Source organism: Molossus molossus, unplaced genomic scaffold (genome assembly GCF_014108415.1).
Source record: "Molossus molossus isolate mMolMol1 unplaced genomic scaffold, mMolMol1.p scaffold_m16_p_1, whole genome shotgun sequence".
Lineage (NCBI taxonomy): Eukaryota > Metazoa > Chordata > Mammalia > Chiroptera > Molossidae > Molossus > Molossus molossus.
The window spans coordinates 37056091-37076313 of record NW_023425344.1 but is presented as its reverse complement, the minus strand read 5'-3'; the positions used below and the strand labels follow the sequence as shown (position 1 = coordinate 37076313).

At 37.1% G+C, this 20223-nt stretch overlaps 1 protein-coding gene across 12 annotated transcripts in view; it reads right to left on the bottom strand.

Moving 5' to 3' along the window:
• FIP1L1 (factor interacting with PAPOLA and CPSF1) overlaps window positions 1-20223 on the bottom strand; it is a 94029-nt gene that overhangs the window by 64443 nt on the left and 9363 nt on the right. For 8 of the 12 annotated variants that reach the window (XM_036252268.1, XM_036252242.1, XM_036252226.1 and 5 more), the window contains 3 exons: window positions 17588-17652; window positions 16722-16829; window positions 15907-16037 (listed from right to left, as the gene is read on the bottom strand). In XM_036252268.1, the coding sequence (XP_036108161.1) occupies window positions 15907-16037; window positions 16722-16829; window positions 17588-17652 (304 nt within the window). Of the gene's footprint in view, window positions 1-15548; window positions 15618-15906; window positions 16038-16721; window positions 16830-17587; window positions 17653-20223 lie in introns of all 12 variants that reach the window. The other 4 variants (XM_036252217.1, XM_036252199.1, XM_036252209.1 and 1 more) reach the window with 1 other exon arrangement.

Below are 20223 nucleotides of genomic sequence, written 5' to 3'. Positions count from 1 at the left end.
GGGCACATGCCCAGGTTGTGAGCCCAATCTCCTGTGTGGGGCATGCACAAGGGGACCAATCAATGTTATCTGTCATTGATGTTCCTCTCTCTCTCTCTCCTCCCTTCCTCTCTCTCTAACATCAATAATAAAGAAAAAAAAATGATTTTTTAAATTTCACATTAATGTCATTTAAAAGTCCAATAAACTATAACTCTTTAGGACTTTCATTATTTCCCTCAGATCACCACATATTAAGTCCATGGTTTCAACTCCATGTTTTAGAGTTCAAGAAAGGCTTTAAAAAATTTCTCCCCTCTTATTCACTACCCTTATCTAAAAAAACCACAAGTGGCCATTTTAGCCATTCTGACCATTTTCTATTCAGACTGTGATTTGCTATAAAACAAATATTAATGATCTGCTCCTGTAGCTCCATACCATTTCTCCCATTTTCCCACTATCTTCAACATCCTGCCAGTTCTACACATTGGCCAGCTAAAAGTCCATCATCTGTCTTAATACCTCTTCTCCCTCTCTATACTTATTTTCACACTAGTCATCTACTTACTCCATAATTTCTCCCAGATTTATCCATCCTTTCTGCTCCTATCAGATCCTTTGGATATGGTCCAGTTATTCTCCTTTACAATGATGAAATATCTTTGTGCATTCTTATTTTTTATACTCACCTTCCTATCTTAAAATTGTCATTAATTTATTACATCTAAACAAACTAAACTCAAGTTGCCCTACACTTGAATAACATCACACCATACTTTGTGCCTATTTGTATTCTACTGCCCCTGTTCAGACTAAATTCAGCATCTGGGTTCTATTCCATCTATAAGTCTAAGTAAGTGAGAAATGAAGTATGGTACTACTTTCCCCATGAGGCAAAGGCCAAGAGAATCTCAGAAACCTTGACTCTGAGATAGTTAAAGCACTGATTTAATTTCAGAAACCATCTACCTCTCAAATAATCACTGTGAGGAAAAAAACCCTTATTTAATATTTCAGTCATTATATCAAATATCTTAATACTGCTGCTGAGCCCAATTCCTAATTGGCACCCCCATATAATTGGGGTTGAACATTGGCATGATATTTGAAAGAGTTCCACTGCTTTAAAGAAAAAATCAATTTAAAAGGCAGTGACCCTAATGGGGAATTATGAGGTTCAACATTAAGATAATGAGGATAAAAGAAGTGGATCTGATAGACATTTGAACAGGTAAAATTGACAGAATGTAGTGATGGCAACTAAACATGATTCAATCATTAAACATTTACTAAATACCTATTTGTACCAGAAGCCGAGACGATACAGAGAAATACAACAAAATCCTAGACCGTGGGAAAAGATAGGCATACAATGAGGGTAATACAATCAATGCCATGGAAAACAAAAACCTATGAGATAAAAGGTGCTATGAGAACACAGAAAAAGAGATGCATTACTCTTCCTGGGAATGTCAGAAATACTGAGTTGACACTATGGTATTAACTGTTTCCCAGAGCTCCAATAATTTATATCCAACTTAACATGGTCAAAACAAAACTACTGATTTCCTATTATCCCCCAATATGATCCTAAGTCTTTATCACACAAGTAAATGGCACCACCATCTACCAAGTTGCTCGAAAAAGAAAGAATAAAAAAATCCTAGCAATTATCCAATACATATGAACTTCCAACGTCAACTTTACCTTTACACTATACACCAAATTCAAGCACTTACCATTATGTTCACTCTTAAAAGCCAGGTCAAACTCACTGCCACATCTCAACCATTCCACTAAATTAACTTGTCTTTCTGCTTTGGTCTCACCTGTCTAAATCTCATCCTCTGTACACAGCCAAAGCAATCATATTAAGGTGTAAATGAACTCATGTCTCTCCCTGCTCAAAATTCTTTAATAGCTTCCCAATGCAAACAGACTGAAAACTAAATTTCTTATGATGGTCTACAATGATTTACATAAACTTCTTTAATGGGCTGCATACCTTTCCAATCCTGTTTTCCTCTATTCCTCACCAACTTATCTTTACTATGAGGAGTCATAATAGCCTTTAAACTGTTTTTAAATATACAACAATAAATAAACCTCTTTATGACAGGTTTTTCACTAGAAGTTCTTTTTACTTGGAATATTCTCTCCCCAGATTGTCTCATGGCTGCCTCTTTCTAATCATTCAACTATTGTAAAAATTGCTTTTTTTTTTTTTTCAGTTTTCTTTCTTCTTAATTTCTTCATAATATATTCCTTATATTAAACAATTCTGAAAACCCTCACCATTTTGGCAACCCTCCTAATCAGTTTTCATTATCATTATGCACTTGTTTGTCTTCAGATGATACACTCAGGATTACACAAACCCAAAATTTGTTTAATCAGAACACAAACTATTATTTCACATGGCATACAATTTTAAGAAATGACATACTGTAAGACACCATTACTGATTTTCTAAAAACAAATTCATGTCAGATTGTACATATACAAACAAAAGTATACTGAAGTCTGTAACATTGAGAAGATATTTACCCAAATTATGCTATCACTATATCAAAACTTAAATTACTTTGAGAAATTTCCTTCACCTAACCTTCATAGCATTATCTATAAATGTTTGACATTATAAACAAAACTATATCTAAAAAGAAATTTGATAATTGTGGCATTATCAAAATAACAGCTTATACAACTACTTAAAGTGTTACTTATCAAATAACTTTAATAACCTAAGAAAACACTAACCACATAATGTTAAGGTGAAAAAAAAAGAAAAGTAGAAAACAACATAGGAGGTTTCAAGATGGCAAAGGAGTAGATGGATCTTGCTCGCACATCCACCCACAACCAAAGTGAAAATGAAATTAAATAGGGAAACGATCACCTTGAATTACCAACTAAAGACTATCTGAAGAGTATACTTAAAACCAAGGACTGGTAGAAGAAACCACCAGAGACTGCACCTGTACAGCAGCTTGCATGCTGTACAGGTCAGGGTTCAATCTCACTGTCAGCCAGCCTAAAAGTAGATCCCACCCATGAAAGGGCCAACAGAAATCAAGATCCAGTTACAACAGGAGGGCCCACATAACCCACACAAGGGATATTACTAGAGCATCCAATTCAGGAGATCAAGAAGACTACACTACTGAGTCCCACAGGACACCTACTACATAAGGCCACACCAAGAAGATTGGGAGACACAGCAATCTAATACACAGAAACAAACACAAAGAGACAGCCAAAATGGGGAGACAAAGAAACCCCAATTAAAAGTACAGGAGGAATCACTAAAAAAAGAGCTAAATGACATGGAGACAAGCAATTTATCACATATAGAGTTTAAAACAATGGTCATAAGGATGCTCAAGAAATATAATGAGAACAGCAGCATGAAAAAGAACATAGAAACCACAAATAATAACTAGTCAGAAATTAAGAATGACATCAAGATGGGACTAGCCAGAATGGCTCAGAGGGCTGAACATCATCCTGTGCTCCGAAAAGTTGCAAGTTCAATCCTTGGTCAAAGCACATGACTGGGTTGTGGGTTCAATTCCCAGTCAGGGCACATATAAAAGGCAACTAGTCGATATTTCTCTATCATCTGTTTCTCTCTCACAATTATATTTCTCTTTCTCTCTTGCCTCTCTCTCAGCACCTCCTCAGGTGAGGATTAAAAATCGAGCAAAGAACTTAATCAACACTTTCCCAAAAAGACACCCAAATGGCACCCCCCCCCAAAAAAAAGTAAGTGGGATGAAGCAGAGGATCAAATTTTGAAGACAAGATAAAAAGAAAAATCACCCAATCAGAGCAGCCAAAGGGAAAAGAATTAATCAAAATAAGGATAAGAGGGAACTTTGGGACAACATCCACATCATAGGGGTACCATAAAGAGAAGAAAGTAAGCAAGGGAAATAGAACCCTGTTTGAAAAAGTAATGACAAAAAACTTTTCTAACTTAGAGAAGAAAAAAGTCACACATGTTCAGAAAACACACATAGTCCCAATGAAGATAAACTCAAAGAGATCCACACCAAGACACATCTAATTAAAATGGCAAAGGATAAAGATAAAGAGAGAATTCTCTTAAAGGCAGCAAGAGAAAGACATTATCTACAAAGGAGTTCCCACAAGGTTCTCAGCGAATTTCTCAACAGAAGTACTTCGAGCCAGAAGAGATTAGCATGAAAAATTCAAAGTAATGAAAAGCAAGAACCTGCATCCAAGACTACTCTATCCAGCAAGGCTATCATTTTAAATTAAAGGTGAAATAAAGAGCTTCAAAGAAAAAAAAGGTTAAAGGAGTTCATTACTACCAAACCAGCATTGCAAGAAATGTTAAAGGGTCTGCTTTAAGAAAAAGAAGAGTCCTGGCCAGTTTGGCTTAGTGGTTAGAGTGTCAGCACATGGACCAAAGAGTCATGGGTTTGATTCTGGCCATGGACACGTAACTCAGCTGCAATTCGTCCCAGGCCCTGGTCAGGGTCCTGCAGGAGGCAACCATCAATGTGTCTCTCTCATGTCAATGTTTCTGTTTCTCTTTCCCTCTCTCCCTCTTCCCCTCCTCTCTCCTTCCTAAATGGAAAAATATCCTTGGGTGAGGATTAAAAAGAAAAATAAGAAATAGAGATAGGAACATAGGTATACAGAAAACAATGGCAAAAAATAAGTATCAACCAATAATAACCTTAAATGTAAATAAATTAAATGCTCCAATCAGCCCTGGCCGGTGTGGCTCCATGGTTAGAGCGTCAATCTGCAGACCAGAGTCCCGGGTTCGGTTTCCGCTAAGGGCATGTACCTCAGTTGCAGTTCGTCCCTGGCCCTGGTTGGGGTAGTGTGGGTGGCAACCAGTCGATATGCGTCTCTCACATCGATGCTTCTCTCTCTCTCTCTCTCCCTTTCTTTCTCCCTCCCTGGAGATAAACCCAAAAATGTCTTCGGGTGAGGATTAAAAAAAAAAAAAAGAAAGAAAGAAATGCTCCGATCAAAAGACATAGTGTAGCTGAAAGAATTAAAAGAAAATATGACCCATACATATACTGTCTACAACAGACCCATCTCAGAACAAAAGATTCACACAGTGAAGGGATGAGAAAATATATTCCATGCAAATGAAAATGAGAAAAAGAGCTGGGGTACCAATACTTATTATCTGAAAAAACAGACTTCAAAGGACATAAGAAGAGACAAAAAATGTCACTACATAATACTAAAAGGATCAATCCAACAGGAAGATAAAACCCTGGTAAACATATATGCACCCAATATAGGAGGATCTAAATATAAGGAAAAAAAAACTCTTGGTGGACTTTAAGGGAGAAATGGACAGCAATACACTCGTAGTAGGGAACTTTAACACCCCACTGTCATCATACTCAATAGACAAAAACTAAAAGCATTTCCCTTAAGATCAGGAATAAGACAGGGATGTCTGCTTTCATCACTTTTATTCAACATAGTACTCGAAGTCCTATGTTGATTAGACAGCAATTAAACAAGAAGAAATAAAAGGCTTCTAAAATGGAACGGAGGAAGTACAACTATCATTATTTGCAGATGACATGTTATTATTCATAGAAAACCCTAAAGATCTAAAACCTACTAGATCTAATAAATGAATTTGGCAAAGTAGCAGAATAAAAAATTAATATTCAGAAATTGGTGGTATTTTTCAAAACAAAGAACAGAAAGAGGAAATAAGAAATAATTTCATTTATTATTGCAACACCAAAAATAATGAGGCACTAAGAAATAAATGTAACTAAGGAAGTAAAAGACCAGTACTAGGAAAGCTATAGGACACTGAAAAAAGAAGATATAAAAAAGTGAAAGCATATACGGTGTTCATGGATTGGAAGAATCAACATCATTAAAATGTCCGTACTACCCATGACAATCTCCAGATTAAACAATTCCTATTAAAATACCAGCCCTGGCTGGTTTGGCTCAGTGGTTAGAGCCTCAGTTCTCGGACCAATGAGTCACAAGTTTGATTCTGGTAAAGGGCATGTACCTCGGTTGCAGTTCAGTCCCAGCCCTGGTTGGGATTGTGCAGGAGGCAACCAATGAATGTGTCTCTCTCCCTGCCCCCTCTCCCTCCCTCCCACTCTACCTGAAGATAAACAGAAAAATATCCTAGGGTGAGGATTAAAAACCAAAATACCAATGACATATTTCACAGACCTAGAATAAATATTCCAAAAATTTATATGGAACCAAGAAAGACCCCAAATAGCCTCAGGAATCTTGAGAAAGAACAAAGTTGGTGGGTTAACAATACGGCATATAAAACTATTATAAGCCTGTTGTGATCAAAACAGTATGGTACTGGCATAAAAACAGCCATATAGTTCAATGGAACAGAACAGAGAGCCCAGAAATCAACTCACGCCTCTATGGTCAATTAATACTTGAGAAAGGAGGTAGGAGCATATAATAAAGATAGGCTCTTCAATAAATGGTGTTGGTAAAACTGGACAGGTACATGCAAAAAAAAGAAAAAGAAACTAGACCACAAACTTACACCATGCACAAGAATAAACTCAAAATGGATAAAAGACTAAACCATAAAAGTCCTAGAAGAAAACATAGGCAGTAAAATCTCAGATCTCACGCAGCATTATTTTTGCTGGAATGTCTCTGAGGGAAACAAAGGAAAAATAAACAAATGGTACTACATCAAACTAGAAAGCTTCTGCACAGCAAAGGAAGCCATCAACAAAATGAAAAGGAAACCCACCATATGGGAGAAAATATTTATCAATATGTCTGATAAGGGGTTAATTTCCAAAATATACAAAGAACTTGTACAACTCAACATCAGGAAGACAGACAATCTAATTAAAAATGGGCAAAGGACCTGAATAGACACTTCTCCAAAGAGGACATATAGATGGCCAATAGACATATGAAAAAATACTCAGTCACTAATCATCAGAGAAATGCAAATTCAAACCAAAATGAGTTACCGCCTCATACCTGTTATTGCTACCATCAATAAATCAACAAACAAGTGCTGGCAAGAATGTAGAGAAAAGAGACCTCTCAATCATTATTGATGGGAATGCAGACTGGTGTAGCCACTGTGTAAAACAGTATGAAGTTTCCTCAAAAAATTAAAAACAGGACTGCCTTTTGACCCAGTGATTCCACTTCTGGGAATATAGCCTAAAAATCCCAAAACAACAATCAGATAGAATACATGCATCCCTATGTTCATAGCAGCATTATTTGCAATGGCCAAGACCTGGAAACAGCTCAAGTATCCATCAACAGAGGAGTAGATAAAAAAGCTGTGGTACATTTACACAATGGAATAATATGTGGCTGTAAAAATAAAAGAAGTCTTACTTTTTGTGACAGCATGGATGGACCTGAAAATTATTATGCTAAGCAAAATAAGCCAGACAGAGAAAGACAAATACCATATGATTTCACTTATATGTGGAATCTAATAAACAACATAAACTGTTGAACAAGATAAGACTCAGAGGCATGGATACATGGAACAGACTGACAAAGATCAGAAGAGAGGGGAATGGGGTGAACTGGATGAAAAAAAGGTGAGGAGATTAACCAAAGAACATATATGCATGCATAGCCCACAGACACAGACAACAGTGTGGCGATGACCAGAAGAAAGAATGGCAGAGGCTGGGTAGAAAAGGGAAAAGGGTTAGGGGGGAACGGGAGACAACTGTAATAGTGTCAACCAAAAATAAGAAAACTACGTAACTTAATATCATAATTTTGTTTCAACACACAATATCAAAAGGATTGGGAAAGCAACAAAATTTAGGGCTTTGAAAGCAAATGAGAAAATAGTAACTGATTCATCAGACCAAAGAAATCTGATTCCTAAATCACCAGTGACAAAACAAAGACAATCAATTTTTATGGCAGGATCCCAAAAGATTTAGGAATCTACAACATTCAAATCAGCCAAGCATAAATCCTCTAGGTAGAATACTAGAATTTCTTCTCTGAAAAATCACATTACTACAAAAAAGAAAAATCAGTAAGTAAAACAACCTAAAGATACTGACATCAGGGACTGTGAAAAAAGCTTAACCCTACAGTACAGTCTACAGTCAGCAAGTTCTATTCATATGCACAGAGCTTCCAATCACTTTTGGTAGCCTATTCTCATGACTGAATGGCTAAGTATCAACAAACATTTGTGAAAAGTCAAAGTCAGAAGCTCAAATCAACAAACTTAAAACATCAACCTGAAGCACTGGCCAGGTGGCTCAACTGAACTTCATCCCGGTTGCGCATTTGATTCCCTACTGCGGCACATACCTACGTTACAGGTACGATCACCAGTTGGGGTGCATTGGGGAGGCAACCAATCAATGTTTCTCTCTCTCTCTCCCTCCCCACCTTCCACTCTCTAAAACCAATATACATATCCTTGGGTAAGGACTTAAAAAAAAAAAACCACTTGAGCCCTTGGCCGGCTTGGCTCAGAGCGTCGGCCCACAGACCAGAGAATCCCGGGTTCGTTCCCGCACCTCAGTTGTGGTTTGTCCCCGGCCCCAGTTGGGGTCATGTGAGTGGCAACCAGTCAATGTTTCGCTCTCTCTCCCTCCTGCTCTATCTGAATCTATCTGAAGATAAATGCAAAAATTTCCTCGGGTGAGGATTAAAAAAAATTCACTTGAAGGAAATAGACTATGCAGGGGGAAAAAAACTAACAGAAACGATGTATTCTAATATTAATATCTTTTAAGACAGAAGGGAAATAAATACTGCATCATTGCATGCATAACAAGAATAGGATACCACAGTAAAATACTAAGGATAAATAATCTTAGCTATTAAAAATATAAGAGCAGGAATGAAAAAGTATATAGAAGGACTGTAAGGTTGAAGAAATCTCTCAGAAAATGTAAGTCAGATATGAAAGATAAAAGATAAGGAGATCTAATATTTGAATTACAGGGTCCAGAAGGCAGAAGAAAGCAGAAAATAAGTTAAAAAATAATAGAATAAAATATTCCAGAAGTGAAGGATATGTGCTTTTAGATTAAGAGGGTACAATGTATAATAGGCCAAGATATACAGTTGTGAAGTTTAAGAACACTGATGACAAAGTCCTTAAACACTTTCATAGAGAAAAATTATCTGTGCACACTCATGGACATAAAATATTTTATGAGTAGTTTGTGGTCAATTTTTTCTCATTCATGTTACCCATATCCATCAGTCACTCCTGTCTTGCCCCTCACTCTAAATTATATAATAACACAATTGTTTTTGTAGTCAATTGAGTGATTTTATTTTTAAACCTATTAAACTTCATCGTATTTCATTTTACTAATAAACAAACAAAACCAAAACAACAAAAAAATTTACTTTTGAAGTCTATAAGAAACTTTAAGAATGTCAAATGTAGACTTCTGGTCAAGATGGCGGCGTAGGTAAACGCGGTATCGCGTCCTCCCACAACCACATCAAAGTTACAACTAAACTACAGAACAACCATCATTCAAAACCGCCTGAAATCAAGCTGAATGGAAGTCCTACAACTACGGAATTAAAGCAGCAGCCGCATCGAGACTGGTAGGAGGGGCGGAGGCGGACGGGCTGGTCCCACACCCACGTGTGGCGGATACAAATCAAGAGGATACCTCGGTTGGGAAGGTCCTCCCTGAGGACTGAGGGGTCCCCGTCCCATACCAGGTGCCCCGCTCAGGGTTCCAGTGCCAGAAAGAGAATCCCCATAACTTCTGGCTGGAAAAACCAGCGGGAACTGAGGCTCAGGGAAGATGTCGTGGCTGGAGCCCCAGGAAGCTCCTTAAAGGGCCCGCGCACGGACTTATCGGACTCTCTCTCTCTAAGCTCGGAGGGGAGGCAGCTCCAGGGGTGCCAGAGACACACAGGAAAGAACTGAGCTGTTTGGCACTGGAGCGAGGGCTGGAGAGCGGGCTTTCTCTGGGACAAACATGCTGTCAGAGGACTTTGTTCCTTTGGTGAGCCGTTCCCTGGGGAGGCAGACAGTCGACATATCTGGGACTCTAGCAACCTGGCTCACACTGGTAGCCCAGCCCTGGTGATACCCTGAGGCCCTGCCCCACTCAACTTTCAGGCCCACCACAGCTGTTGCCACTTGCTTAACCATAGGATTGGCCTGTCTTAGATCCTGCTTCAGGTTTTCCTAAATTCTTTCAAACAAGCACCATCTGGTCTCAGCTAGCCCCATACCTCATGTTAAGTAATACACAGAAAAAAACACAGGGAGGCAGCCAAAATGAGGAGACAAAGAAACAGGTCCCAAATGAAAGAACAGAACAAAACCCCAAGAAAAGAACTAAATGAAATGAAGATAAGCAACCTAACAGATGCTGAGTTCAAAATACTGCTTATAAGGATGCTCAATGAACTTAGTGAGAACCTCAGTGAACTTAGTGAGGGCCTCAAGAGCATAAAAAAGGATCAGTCAGAAATGATGGATGCACAGTCAGAAATGAAGGAGGCACTAACTGAAATAAAGAATAATTTACACAGACTCAATAGTAGAGTAGGTAAATCCAAGAAGCAAACCATTGATTTGGAATATAAGGAAGCAAAAAAAGCCCAATCAGAACAGCAAAAAGACAAAAAAATCCAAAAAAATGAGGATAGTATAAGGAGCCTCTGGGACAACTTCAAGCGTGCCAACATTTGCATCTTGGGGGTGCCAGAAGGAGAAGAGCGAGAACAAGAAATTGAAAACATGTTTGAAACAATAATGGCGGAAAACTTCCCTAACTTGGTGAAGGAAACAGACATACAAGTCCAGGAAGCACAGAGAGTCCCAAATAAGATGAACCCCAAGAGGCCCACACCAAGACACATCATCATCAAAATACAAAAGGTTCAAGACAAAGAGAGAATCTTAAAAGCAGCACGAGAAAGGCAGTTAGTTACCTACAAGGGAGTTCCCATAAGGCTGTCAGCTAATTTCTCAAAAGAAACTTTGCAGGCCAGAAGGGAGTGGCAAGAAATACTTAGAGTGATGAAAAGCAAGAACTTACAACCAAGATTACTCTATCCTGCAAAGCTGTCATTTAGAATCGATGGCCATATAAAGACTTTCCCAGACAAGAAAAAGTTAAAGGAGTTCACCACCACCAAACCGTTATTATAGGAAATGTTGAAGGATGTTTTTGAAGAAAAAGATGAAATATATGAACAAACAAAATGGCAATGAATACATATCTATCGACAATGGAATCTACAAACAAAATGAACAGGCAGAACAGAAACATTCTCATAAATACAGAGAAGATTTTATTGGTTGCCAGATGGGAGGGGGGTTGGGGGAATGGGTGAAAAAGGTGAAGGGATTAAGTACAAATTCATTGATAGACTGACAAACCTCAAAGGGAAAGGGTTTGGGGGGTGGGAAGAAATAAACCAAAGAATTTATATGTATAACCAATAGACATAGACAATAGTGTGGGAAAAGGCGGGAGGGGGGGCGGGAGGAGGGAGGAGGAGGTCAATGGGGGAAAAATGAGGAACATCTGTAATACATTCAACAATAAAGATTTTTAAAAAAAGGTCAAATGTTTATTATAATCATCAGGCACTATAATAAACACCTGGAGGGGTCATTTGTATTATTTCTATCTTGTCAGTGTGTTTGAAATTTACTTAATGAAAAGTAAAAAAATGTTAAGAGGTCAACATGTTGCTTGTCTCTAAGGATCAAAAAAAAAAATTGCAGTAGATAAGAAAGAACTTAGATTATAAGTCTTAAATCTGTTATTTTGTCTTCTCAACAGTATACATTTGGGCCCTTGTTCATTTCATTTCCATAGTACTATAACAGACCCCTAACTGGTCTCTGACTCCCTTTTCTCCTCCTTAAATTATACAGCATACCCTGGTGCCAGTTTTGTTTTGTTTTTTCCTATAAACCAGATTTGCCCATGCTATGCTATTCTACCCAAGAACTTTTGAATGGCTTCCTATTGCTTACACAAATGCCTGTAGGCTAGTTTAAGATTAAGGTCTTTCTCATCATAGCCCCAATTTTACCATTTCCAGGCTTCTCTCCTATAGTTTCTCTCATCCACTTTAACTCTCCTTTCATGCTATCTGGTTTTGCTCAAGTTACTCTCTCTGAGAACTATGTTCTACACTCCCCTTTCTCATCTTGCTAGACTACACAATGCAGGACAACTCACTCTCTCCTCTGAATTCTCTACTGCATTTTGTCAAAACCATCAACGTAACATCTATCACAAGTATCATGGTTAATTTATATATACACTTCACTCAGATCATGAGCCCCTTATGTACATGTCACTCAGATCATGAGCTCCTTGAATACAGAAAACCTGTCTTACTGTGGCATCTAACACAGTGTTAGGCACACAGGGAGTGCTCAGACATGACAAGAAAATCGGGAAAGGATTTTTTATTCTTTCTCACCAATTCTAATTCTAGTTCAAATGGTGGACAAATGGGTAAAAGCTTGGACTTTCTTTATCCAACACCACCACAAAATACAGTCAGAATGTTAACTTATAAGTCACTCTTCTGTCCAAAAATAAGCAGCAACTCCTCTAACTCATACTCCTTGTTTCTAGGCTTTCTAGAATTAAACCACAAAGCCATCTCTCATCTCCTTTCCAAAAAAATCCCTCATATCCAATAAAGCTAATTTTTTTTTTTTTTATCTTTACCGGAGGAAATTGTCCATTTTTTGTTGTTGTTTTGTTCAGATAAAGTAGGAGGCAGAAAGAGGGGAGAGAGAGAGAAACATCGACGTGAAACGGACACATCGAGTGGTCACCACCCGTACAACCCAATCAGGGCCGGGGACAAACTGCAACCAAGGTACATGCCCTTAGCGGGAACTGAACCCGGGTCTTTCCGGACCACAGGCCAACGCTCTAACTGATAAGCGAAACTGGTCAGGGCTAAAGCTAATTTCTTAAATAATGCTGTTATCCATTTCTACTCAATTAAAACCTAAGTTTTATTGTCCAAGCCATTTCCTCAATCTGCGATACTTTTTCATCTCTTTTCCACACTCTCAAGGCTCTGATTAAAATGGCCTAAGTGCCCTGCCTTGTTTGGCTCAGTGGTTGGAGCATTGGCCTGCGCTCTAGAGAGACCCAGGTTCAGTTCCCGTTAAGGGCGTGTACCTTGGTTGCTGTTTGTCCCTGGCCCTGGTTGGTCGAGCGGGTGGCAGCCTCTAGATGTGTCCCTTTCACGTTGATGTTTCTCTCTCTCTCTCTATCTCCCTCCCACTATATCTGAACAAAAGGAAAAATGTTCTCGGGTGAGGATAAAAAAAAAAAAAAAAAAGGCATATGTATGCTTAAAATGGCATCTACTTCTCCACTACTGCAGCCCACATTAGAGTAAACACACACACAAAACAGAAACAGAATAAGCCAATGTAATTTCTGATCCGAAAGTAATTTCTAACTCTCATTTCTCCAATTTCTATAGCATTTTGTCTAAAACATACATTTTAGCAATTAATACCTAAGAAATTTACCTCTGCATATTTGGGTTACCAATTAGATCTTTACAATATTTTGTACTCTCCCGAGTTGCAGAACAGATAGTAAAAAAGACAACTACTTTTTCAAAGAATAAAAATCCCACAGAAATCTGAATAAGGACATTTCATAAATTTAAGGTGATAGAAATGTTTCTGAAATTCACTGTAAATCAAATTGTAGTCTAAAAATGCCAAACACGCCCACGTACCATTAGTTGCAGATTTTGAGCATTATCAATAAAATATATCCTACAGACCACAATATAAAGAAAATATGTGAGTCACACCCATGAAATTACACACCCTATTTATTTCTAACAGATCAGTAATATTTAACCACCTTATAAAGGCAGAAAAAACATTAGGCTACATCCACCAAATTAATGTCCTTATTCATTCAGAATCAAATCAGAATGAAACGATGACCTCTCATATACCCAAAAGAAACTTCAAAAATAATTTTTCAAAAACAGTATATTTAAAAACTCATTCATAATGGCTACCTTCAATATGAGAACAGTCCCTAGTTTTTAATTTTTTTGGGGGGGATTTAAGAAGTTCACTGCAAAAAGACAAAGTATATACAAGCTGGCAGTTTACAAAAGTTCTCAATTCTGTTAGAAGAAAATACAAAACACCACTGCAAATCTGCAAATGAATTATTTCATCACCAAAACAACTTTTCCATCTATTGACTGTAATCATGTGTAACAATATATTCAATGCCTAAATAGGCATGACCAAAAAGAACCTAATGACCATTTAAAACATGAAAAACTACATTATGCATTTTCAAAATAGCTACAGCATAACAAGAACCAAATACTCACCTAGAGCTAAGATGTAAATTAAAATTAAATTATCTATACAGAACTGTGTCCAGCAGAGCACCTACATCTGCGGATACAGCACATGCATTGCATAAGGCACTATTTTGGTGGACAGAGCTGCAGTCCCAAAAGGGAAAAAATTCGTCCAAAAATTTCTCTAAATACACAAGCCAATCTAAAAGTCACTCCAGTCTTCATCCCAGTGTTATTCAATATAAAGGATCAAAAATTAAGAATTAAGGTAAAGAGAGAATACACAATCAGGTTTCAAGAAGGGTAGGTTGCTATGTATTGCAGAAGTATGAAAATATATCATTCTTTGGACTGTCTGTGATCAGAGGGAATGGAGAAGCCAGAAGGTTCACTTGATACCCAAGTGGTACTATCAACCTGCAAGTCCCTCACTAAGCCTACTCCTTTTTAAAGCATTAATTTAAAAATCAATGGCTTTATCCTATTTTGTTGCGTCTTTCTCAGAGACGCTCAAACAATGCATAAGATTCTTGAGCTATCTTAAACTACACCAATTTCAGTAGTATTATAGATAATAAGCCATATTCCTTACCATTTAAAAAAATAAAATTAGCACCCTGGCCGGTCTGGTTCAGCGGGTAGAGTGTCCGCCCACGGACCAGGTAGTCTCGGGTTCGGTTCCCACTAAGCGCACATACCTTGGTTGCAGTTTGCCCCTGGCCCTGGTGGGGTCGTGTGGGTGGCAACCAGACACACAGATGTTTCTCTCTCTCTTCCTCCCTCTCTCCCTCCCACTCTATCTGAAGATAAATGCAAAAATGTCCTCAGGTGAGGATAAAAACATTAATAAAACCTTAGTAAACAAATTAAAATAAATAAAATCAAATCAACGAAAATGAATCCCTAATTCTGATAATACTGTGATCTACAACAAGAGCTTAACCTGCTGGAATAAACTTTTATATCCTATAAACATGTATTATGACTCAAAATCACCACACATAATAGCAAAAATAGTTTTACTTTGCATTTGTTAGTATAACAAGCACAAATTCATATGCTTGAAAAAGTGGAGATAAAACAATAATCAGCAAATTTGTAAGTCACCAGGAAGCTGAAGGTTTGAAAAGAAGGAGCTATTTCTACTTTAATCTTGTCCCTTGGTAGTGGTATGGAAGCAGACTCAAGAACAAGAAAATGAGAGCAACCAAGGATAATTTACTAAAATTCACCTTTAAAAGATTGTATCTGCCATCTTGGATCTCTGCACCTGGTGTAACTTCCATAGTACAGTCTTCGGCCTAAGTTAAATAACATATTCCCCATTAAGATACCACATAATTTTTAATAGATAGGCCATATAAAGACGAACTAGCTGTGGCTAGTCTGTGACTTGAAACTAAGAACATCAGAAAATCATTCATATGAAACAAAAGAAAGGAAAGGGGGGAAAAATACATGGTAAAAAGAATGAAATTTTAAAACTACCATATAGGTTTTAACCACCTTTAGAGGGAAAAGTGATTTATTCGGGAAGTAAAATTGGGACAGTAGAAATCACTGGTGTATTTTGGAACATTTATTAATTACCGTAATTTTATTTGTAGTAGAGGTAACTGGTATAACTTCAAGTCCCATTCGTATCCTCTTTTGTTTTTCACAGTAAGCTTTCCAGGTATCTTCATTAAACCCATAATTAAAATAATCAGAAAGATCAGCACCTAAAAGTAAAACACACTTTTCACTTTTAGTTGCACAGATGTTTCCATTCTATTTTTTATAAAGTATATAAAATATAATAGAGTTCTATTAGTATTATTCTTTCTAATTTTACCAGTTCTCCCGATTATCATAAAGCAACAGAACTATAAGAATTTTTTATCAAAATCATTTCCTTTAAGAATGCAGTATAATAAAACAATATGCAAGTCTAATATAATGCTAGGCCACCGGCAAGATTTAATAAATTCATTATTAATGATTAATTTATCATTACATTAATTCATTATTATTCTCATGAGCTTAAGACTACAAAATTACATTAAAACAATAATATTCTAGCCCTAGCCAATTTGGCTCAGCTCAGTGGTTAGAGCATCGGCCTGTGGACCAAAGGGACACAGGTTCAATCCCTGTCCCTGGTTGGGGTCATGCAAGAGGCAACCAATCGATGTTTCTCTCTCTCACATCAATGTTTTCTCTCTCTTTCTCTCTTCCCCTGCCTCCCTCCCTCCCACTCTATCTAAAAGTCAATGGAAAAATATCCTTGGGTGAGGATTAACAAAACAAACAAACAAAAAAACACCAAATAATATTCTAAATTGATACTGAAAAATACTTAAATACTTTAATGACTGTTCATACTATAAATCTTTTGAAACTGATATAATCTACAATATCCTTACCAGGTTTACGCCATGGTTTATCTTCAAAAGAATCCAAATCTACCTCCAAGAGTGGAACTCCATTAATGCTTCCAGGTGCATCAAGGTCTACCCCTTTGACTTTTGTTCCTGTTTTATAAAATTACAAAATAGTGCAGGAGCTACATTAGCAAGACACTGAGAGATACAATGACACCTTTTTACCGTTGCTGGCACTAAATATGGCAACAGTTCCCAAAAAAGCATTAGAGTCATGTTTATCATAAATAAAAGGTAAGGTAAAACGTTATGATATAGCTACAAGATAAAATGGATAGACAAATTACAGACTTGTTATTTAAAATAGGGGATTCCGTCCAGCTGGTGTGGTTCAGTGGACTGGGCGTCAGCCCATGGACTGAGAGGTTCCAGTTCAATTCCCAGTCAGGGTACATGCCCAGGTTGTGGGCTTGATCCCCAGTGGGGGATGTGCAGGAGGCAGCAGATAGATGTTTCTCTCTCATCGATGTTTTTATCTCTCCCCCTTCTTCTCTTAAGAAAAAAAAAAAAAATCAATAAAAACATATATATCTATAAAAAAGGGATTGCTGTACCAGTAGGAAGTTGCTAACTTCCATGTTTTAAACCAGATTTTTTACAATCTGTGAACTAAGAAATGATTTTACCTTTTTAAAAGGTTGTAAGACAAACAAGTAAAAAACAAACAAAACACCATGGCAAAAACCCTATGTGGCCCACACAGCCTAAATTATTTAATATCTAGCCCTATTATATATGGTCAAAACTGATATTTTTAATTGAGCTGTAATAGCTATTATGATCTATTTACCACCTACTCAGATGTATGCCTTATTTTCCTTTGTTGCAGCTGCAAATAAAAATTTTACCTGTAGTTCCATAAACTCTTCCTCCTGTCTTAATGTTAAGATTTACAGGTGCTGTACCATAACTCCTAAAAACAAAATAAAAATCACCCTGAGAAACTTAAACAAAAACAATACACTCAATGTGTACAAATAAGTTATACACCCACATAGTAACAGGATAAAATGACAATAACTCACACATTTTAGAAAATGTTTTCAACTAATTTTAAAAGTCACTCGCTCAATAAAAGTTGGTCCCAAATCCAGTGACCTCCCTTTAATCCTCCTGCATTTGATATTGTTGATAAATCCTCTTTCAAATACCCATGGAGTACTTCTGTCCATAAAATAAATGTACATGAAATTCAAAAATAAGTCTAGAGTGAAAGCAAAACATTTTGTGTTGAGTGGTGGTCTGTGGTTAATGATTGAGAGAAAACAAGAGAGAAGTTTCTAGAATTTAGTGATGCTCCATATCTTGATTTGGATGGTGGTTACATTAATTTATACACTCTAAAAAAAGTATTGAGCTGCACCTTTTTTAATGTAGTGTAACATACACATGTGATATAAGGAGGAAAAAATCTTGAGTCAGACGGAGCCAGGTTCAAATACAAGTTTTGTTATTAACTGCATAACCAAGTTTTGTTATTAATTGTATAATCTTAGCCAAGTCACTTAAGATCCCATAGACCTTGTATAAATTTTCTGTAATATGAGTTTATAGACAGTTCCCTGCTTTTGTATTTAATGTGTTCTTCTGTAAGAGAAGGAAAATCAAATACACTGACCAAAATAAACTTACACATTATTAGGGAGGTTAGGAAAAAGGGGGCAGAAGGGAGTAGGTAAGGAAGAAGGCTCAATTCCTATAGTGCAAAAAGATAGTAGTAGTAAGACTTCAAGTTATAGACAATGTTTTCAATGATATTATTTCTCACATTACATTCATTCATGTTATTTAATTTGGTTCTTTACCTTAACAAGTTTAGCCAACCTGGACTTGTGAAGACTCACTGCTTTTGGTCTGCCTAGTAAATTCCACCTTTTGGTCTCCAATGTACTACATTTATGAGACTTAGGTTATTCATTCACATAGCACTACCATTTTACCATTTTCTGCTTTAAAAAAATGAGGATAAATTAAAATATTCAAATAATTGTATAAAGCTCCACCACTATAAATGCAACAAGTACAATGTAACCCAAATTAAACTGTTAAGTATCAAGCAGTACTATCATTACCAACTTGAACCGTTCAACCATCTCATTCACTAGTTCATTTAATAAATGCTTGAGTACCAACAATATATCACATATAGTTCTAGCTAAGGAGACAGAATGAGGAGCTAGTCAAATATGGCTCCTGCTCCATGATGGGTACATTTCAACCATCTAAATTTAGCACAGCAAAAGTATATTTGGGGTATCTATGTATGATGTACTAAAGTTCTAAATGTATGCAAGTCAAACATACAAACATTAAGGACTAAATGGTCCTCTCGTAGAACTGCTAAAGGATAAAAAAAAAAAAAAAAAAAACAAGCCCTGGCTGGTTTGGCTCAGCGGTTAGAGCATCAGCCTGCGGTCCAGAGAGACCCGGGTTCGGTTCCCGTTAAGGGCATGTACTTCGGTTGCGGTTTGTCCCTGGCCCTGGTTGGGTCGTGTGGGTGGCGACCACTCGATGTGTCCCTTTCACGTCGATGTTTCTCTCTCTCTCTCTCTCCCTCCCACTCTATCTGAACAAAATATCAAAAAATGTCCTCAGGTGAGGATAAAAAAAAACCAAAAAACAGTATTTATAAGAGGCTTAGCCAGAAGTTCAAAAAATGAACTTCTGTTCTTTCCACTTATATTTTCCCTTCCCCATTCTGCCTTTTAAAACATCACTTTTCTTTTGTAAAGCCATCAAACCTTTGTATTCAATGTTTATAGAGAAACTCAGCTACCTGAAATATTGCACTTAAAAAAATCGGATACCATCTTATGGACTCCCATGAGGTCTCAGGCTTCTCTAGGTGTTAGATCCTATATACTTGGGTGTCGAAAAGAACTTCGAAATAAATGCATCAAAATTTATTTTAACCTGCTCCCACATTACCCATACATGGTAATAACACTGTTATGTACTCAATTAGCTGCTCTAGAAACCTCTAAGTCATTGAGTCCTTTTTCTCCCTCTCCATCCACAACCAACCGGTTACCCATTTATTCTATTTATTATCCATTCAAATATAACCTTATTTTCCCATCCATCCCTATACCACTGCTGTTCGCTTAGTTTGCATTATCTCATGTGGACAATCACTTCAACTAATTTCTACCTAGTCCATCTCAACTACTGTTGCTACAGTTATCTTTTCAAATAATCTGACTTGCCTAAAAAACCTTCAAAGTTTCCCTGATAACATAGCAAAAACATCCTAACTCCCTCCTCAAGTGATTTTGACCATCCTTGCTCATCTACCTTTATCATCCAGCATGTGGTTCCTAGTTTGGACTACATCTAAGTAGTATTCTCTACCTAAATCATCAGTACTCTCCCTTTTAACTCAAGAATCATTCAAATAAATTAAAATATTACCTCCTCTAGGATCTTCAACACCTATAGGGTTTTACCAACTCTCCAGTCAAAGCTTTCAAATCATTTTGTACAT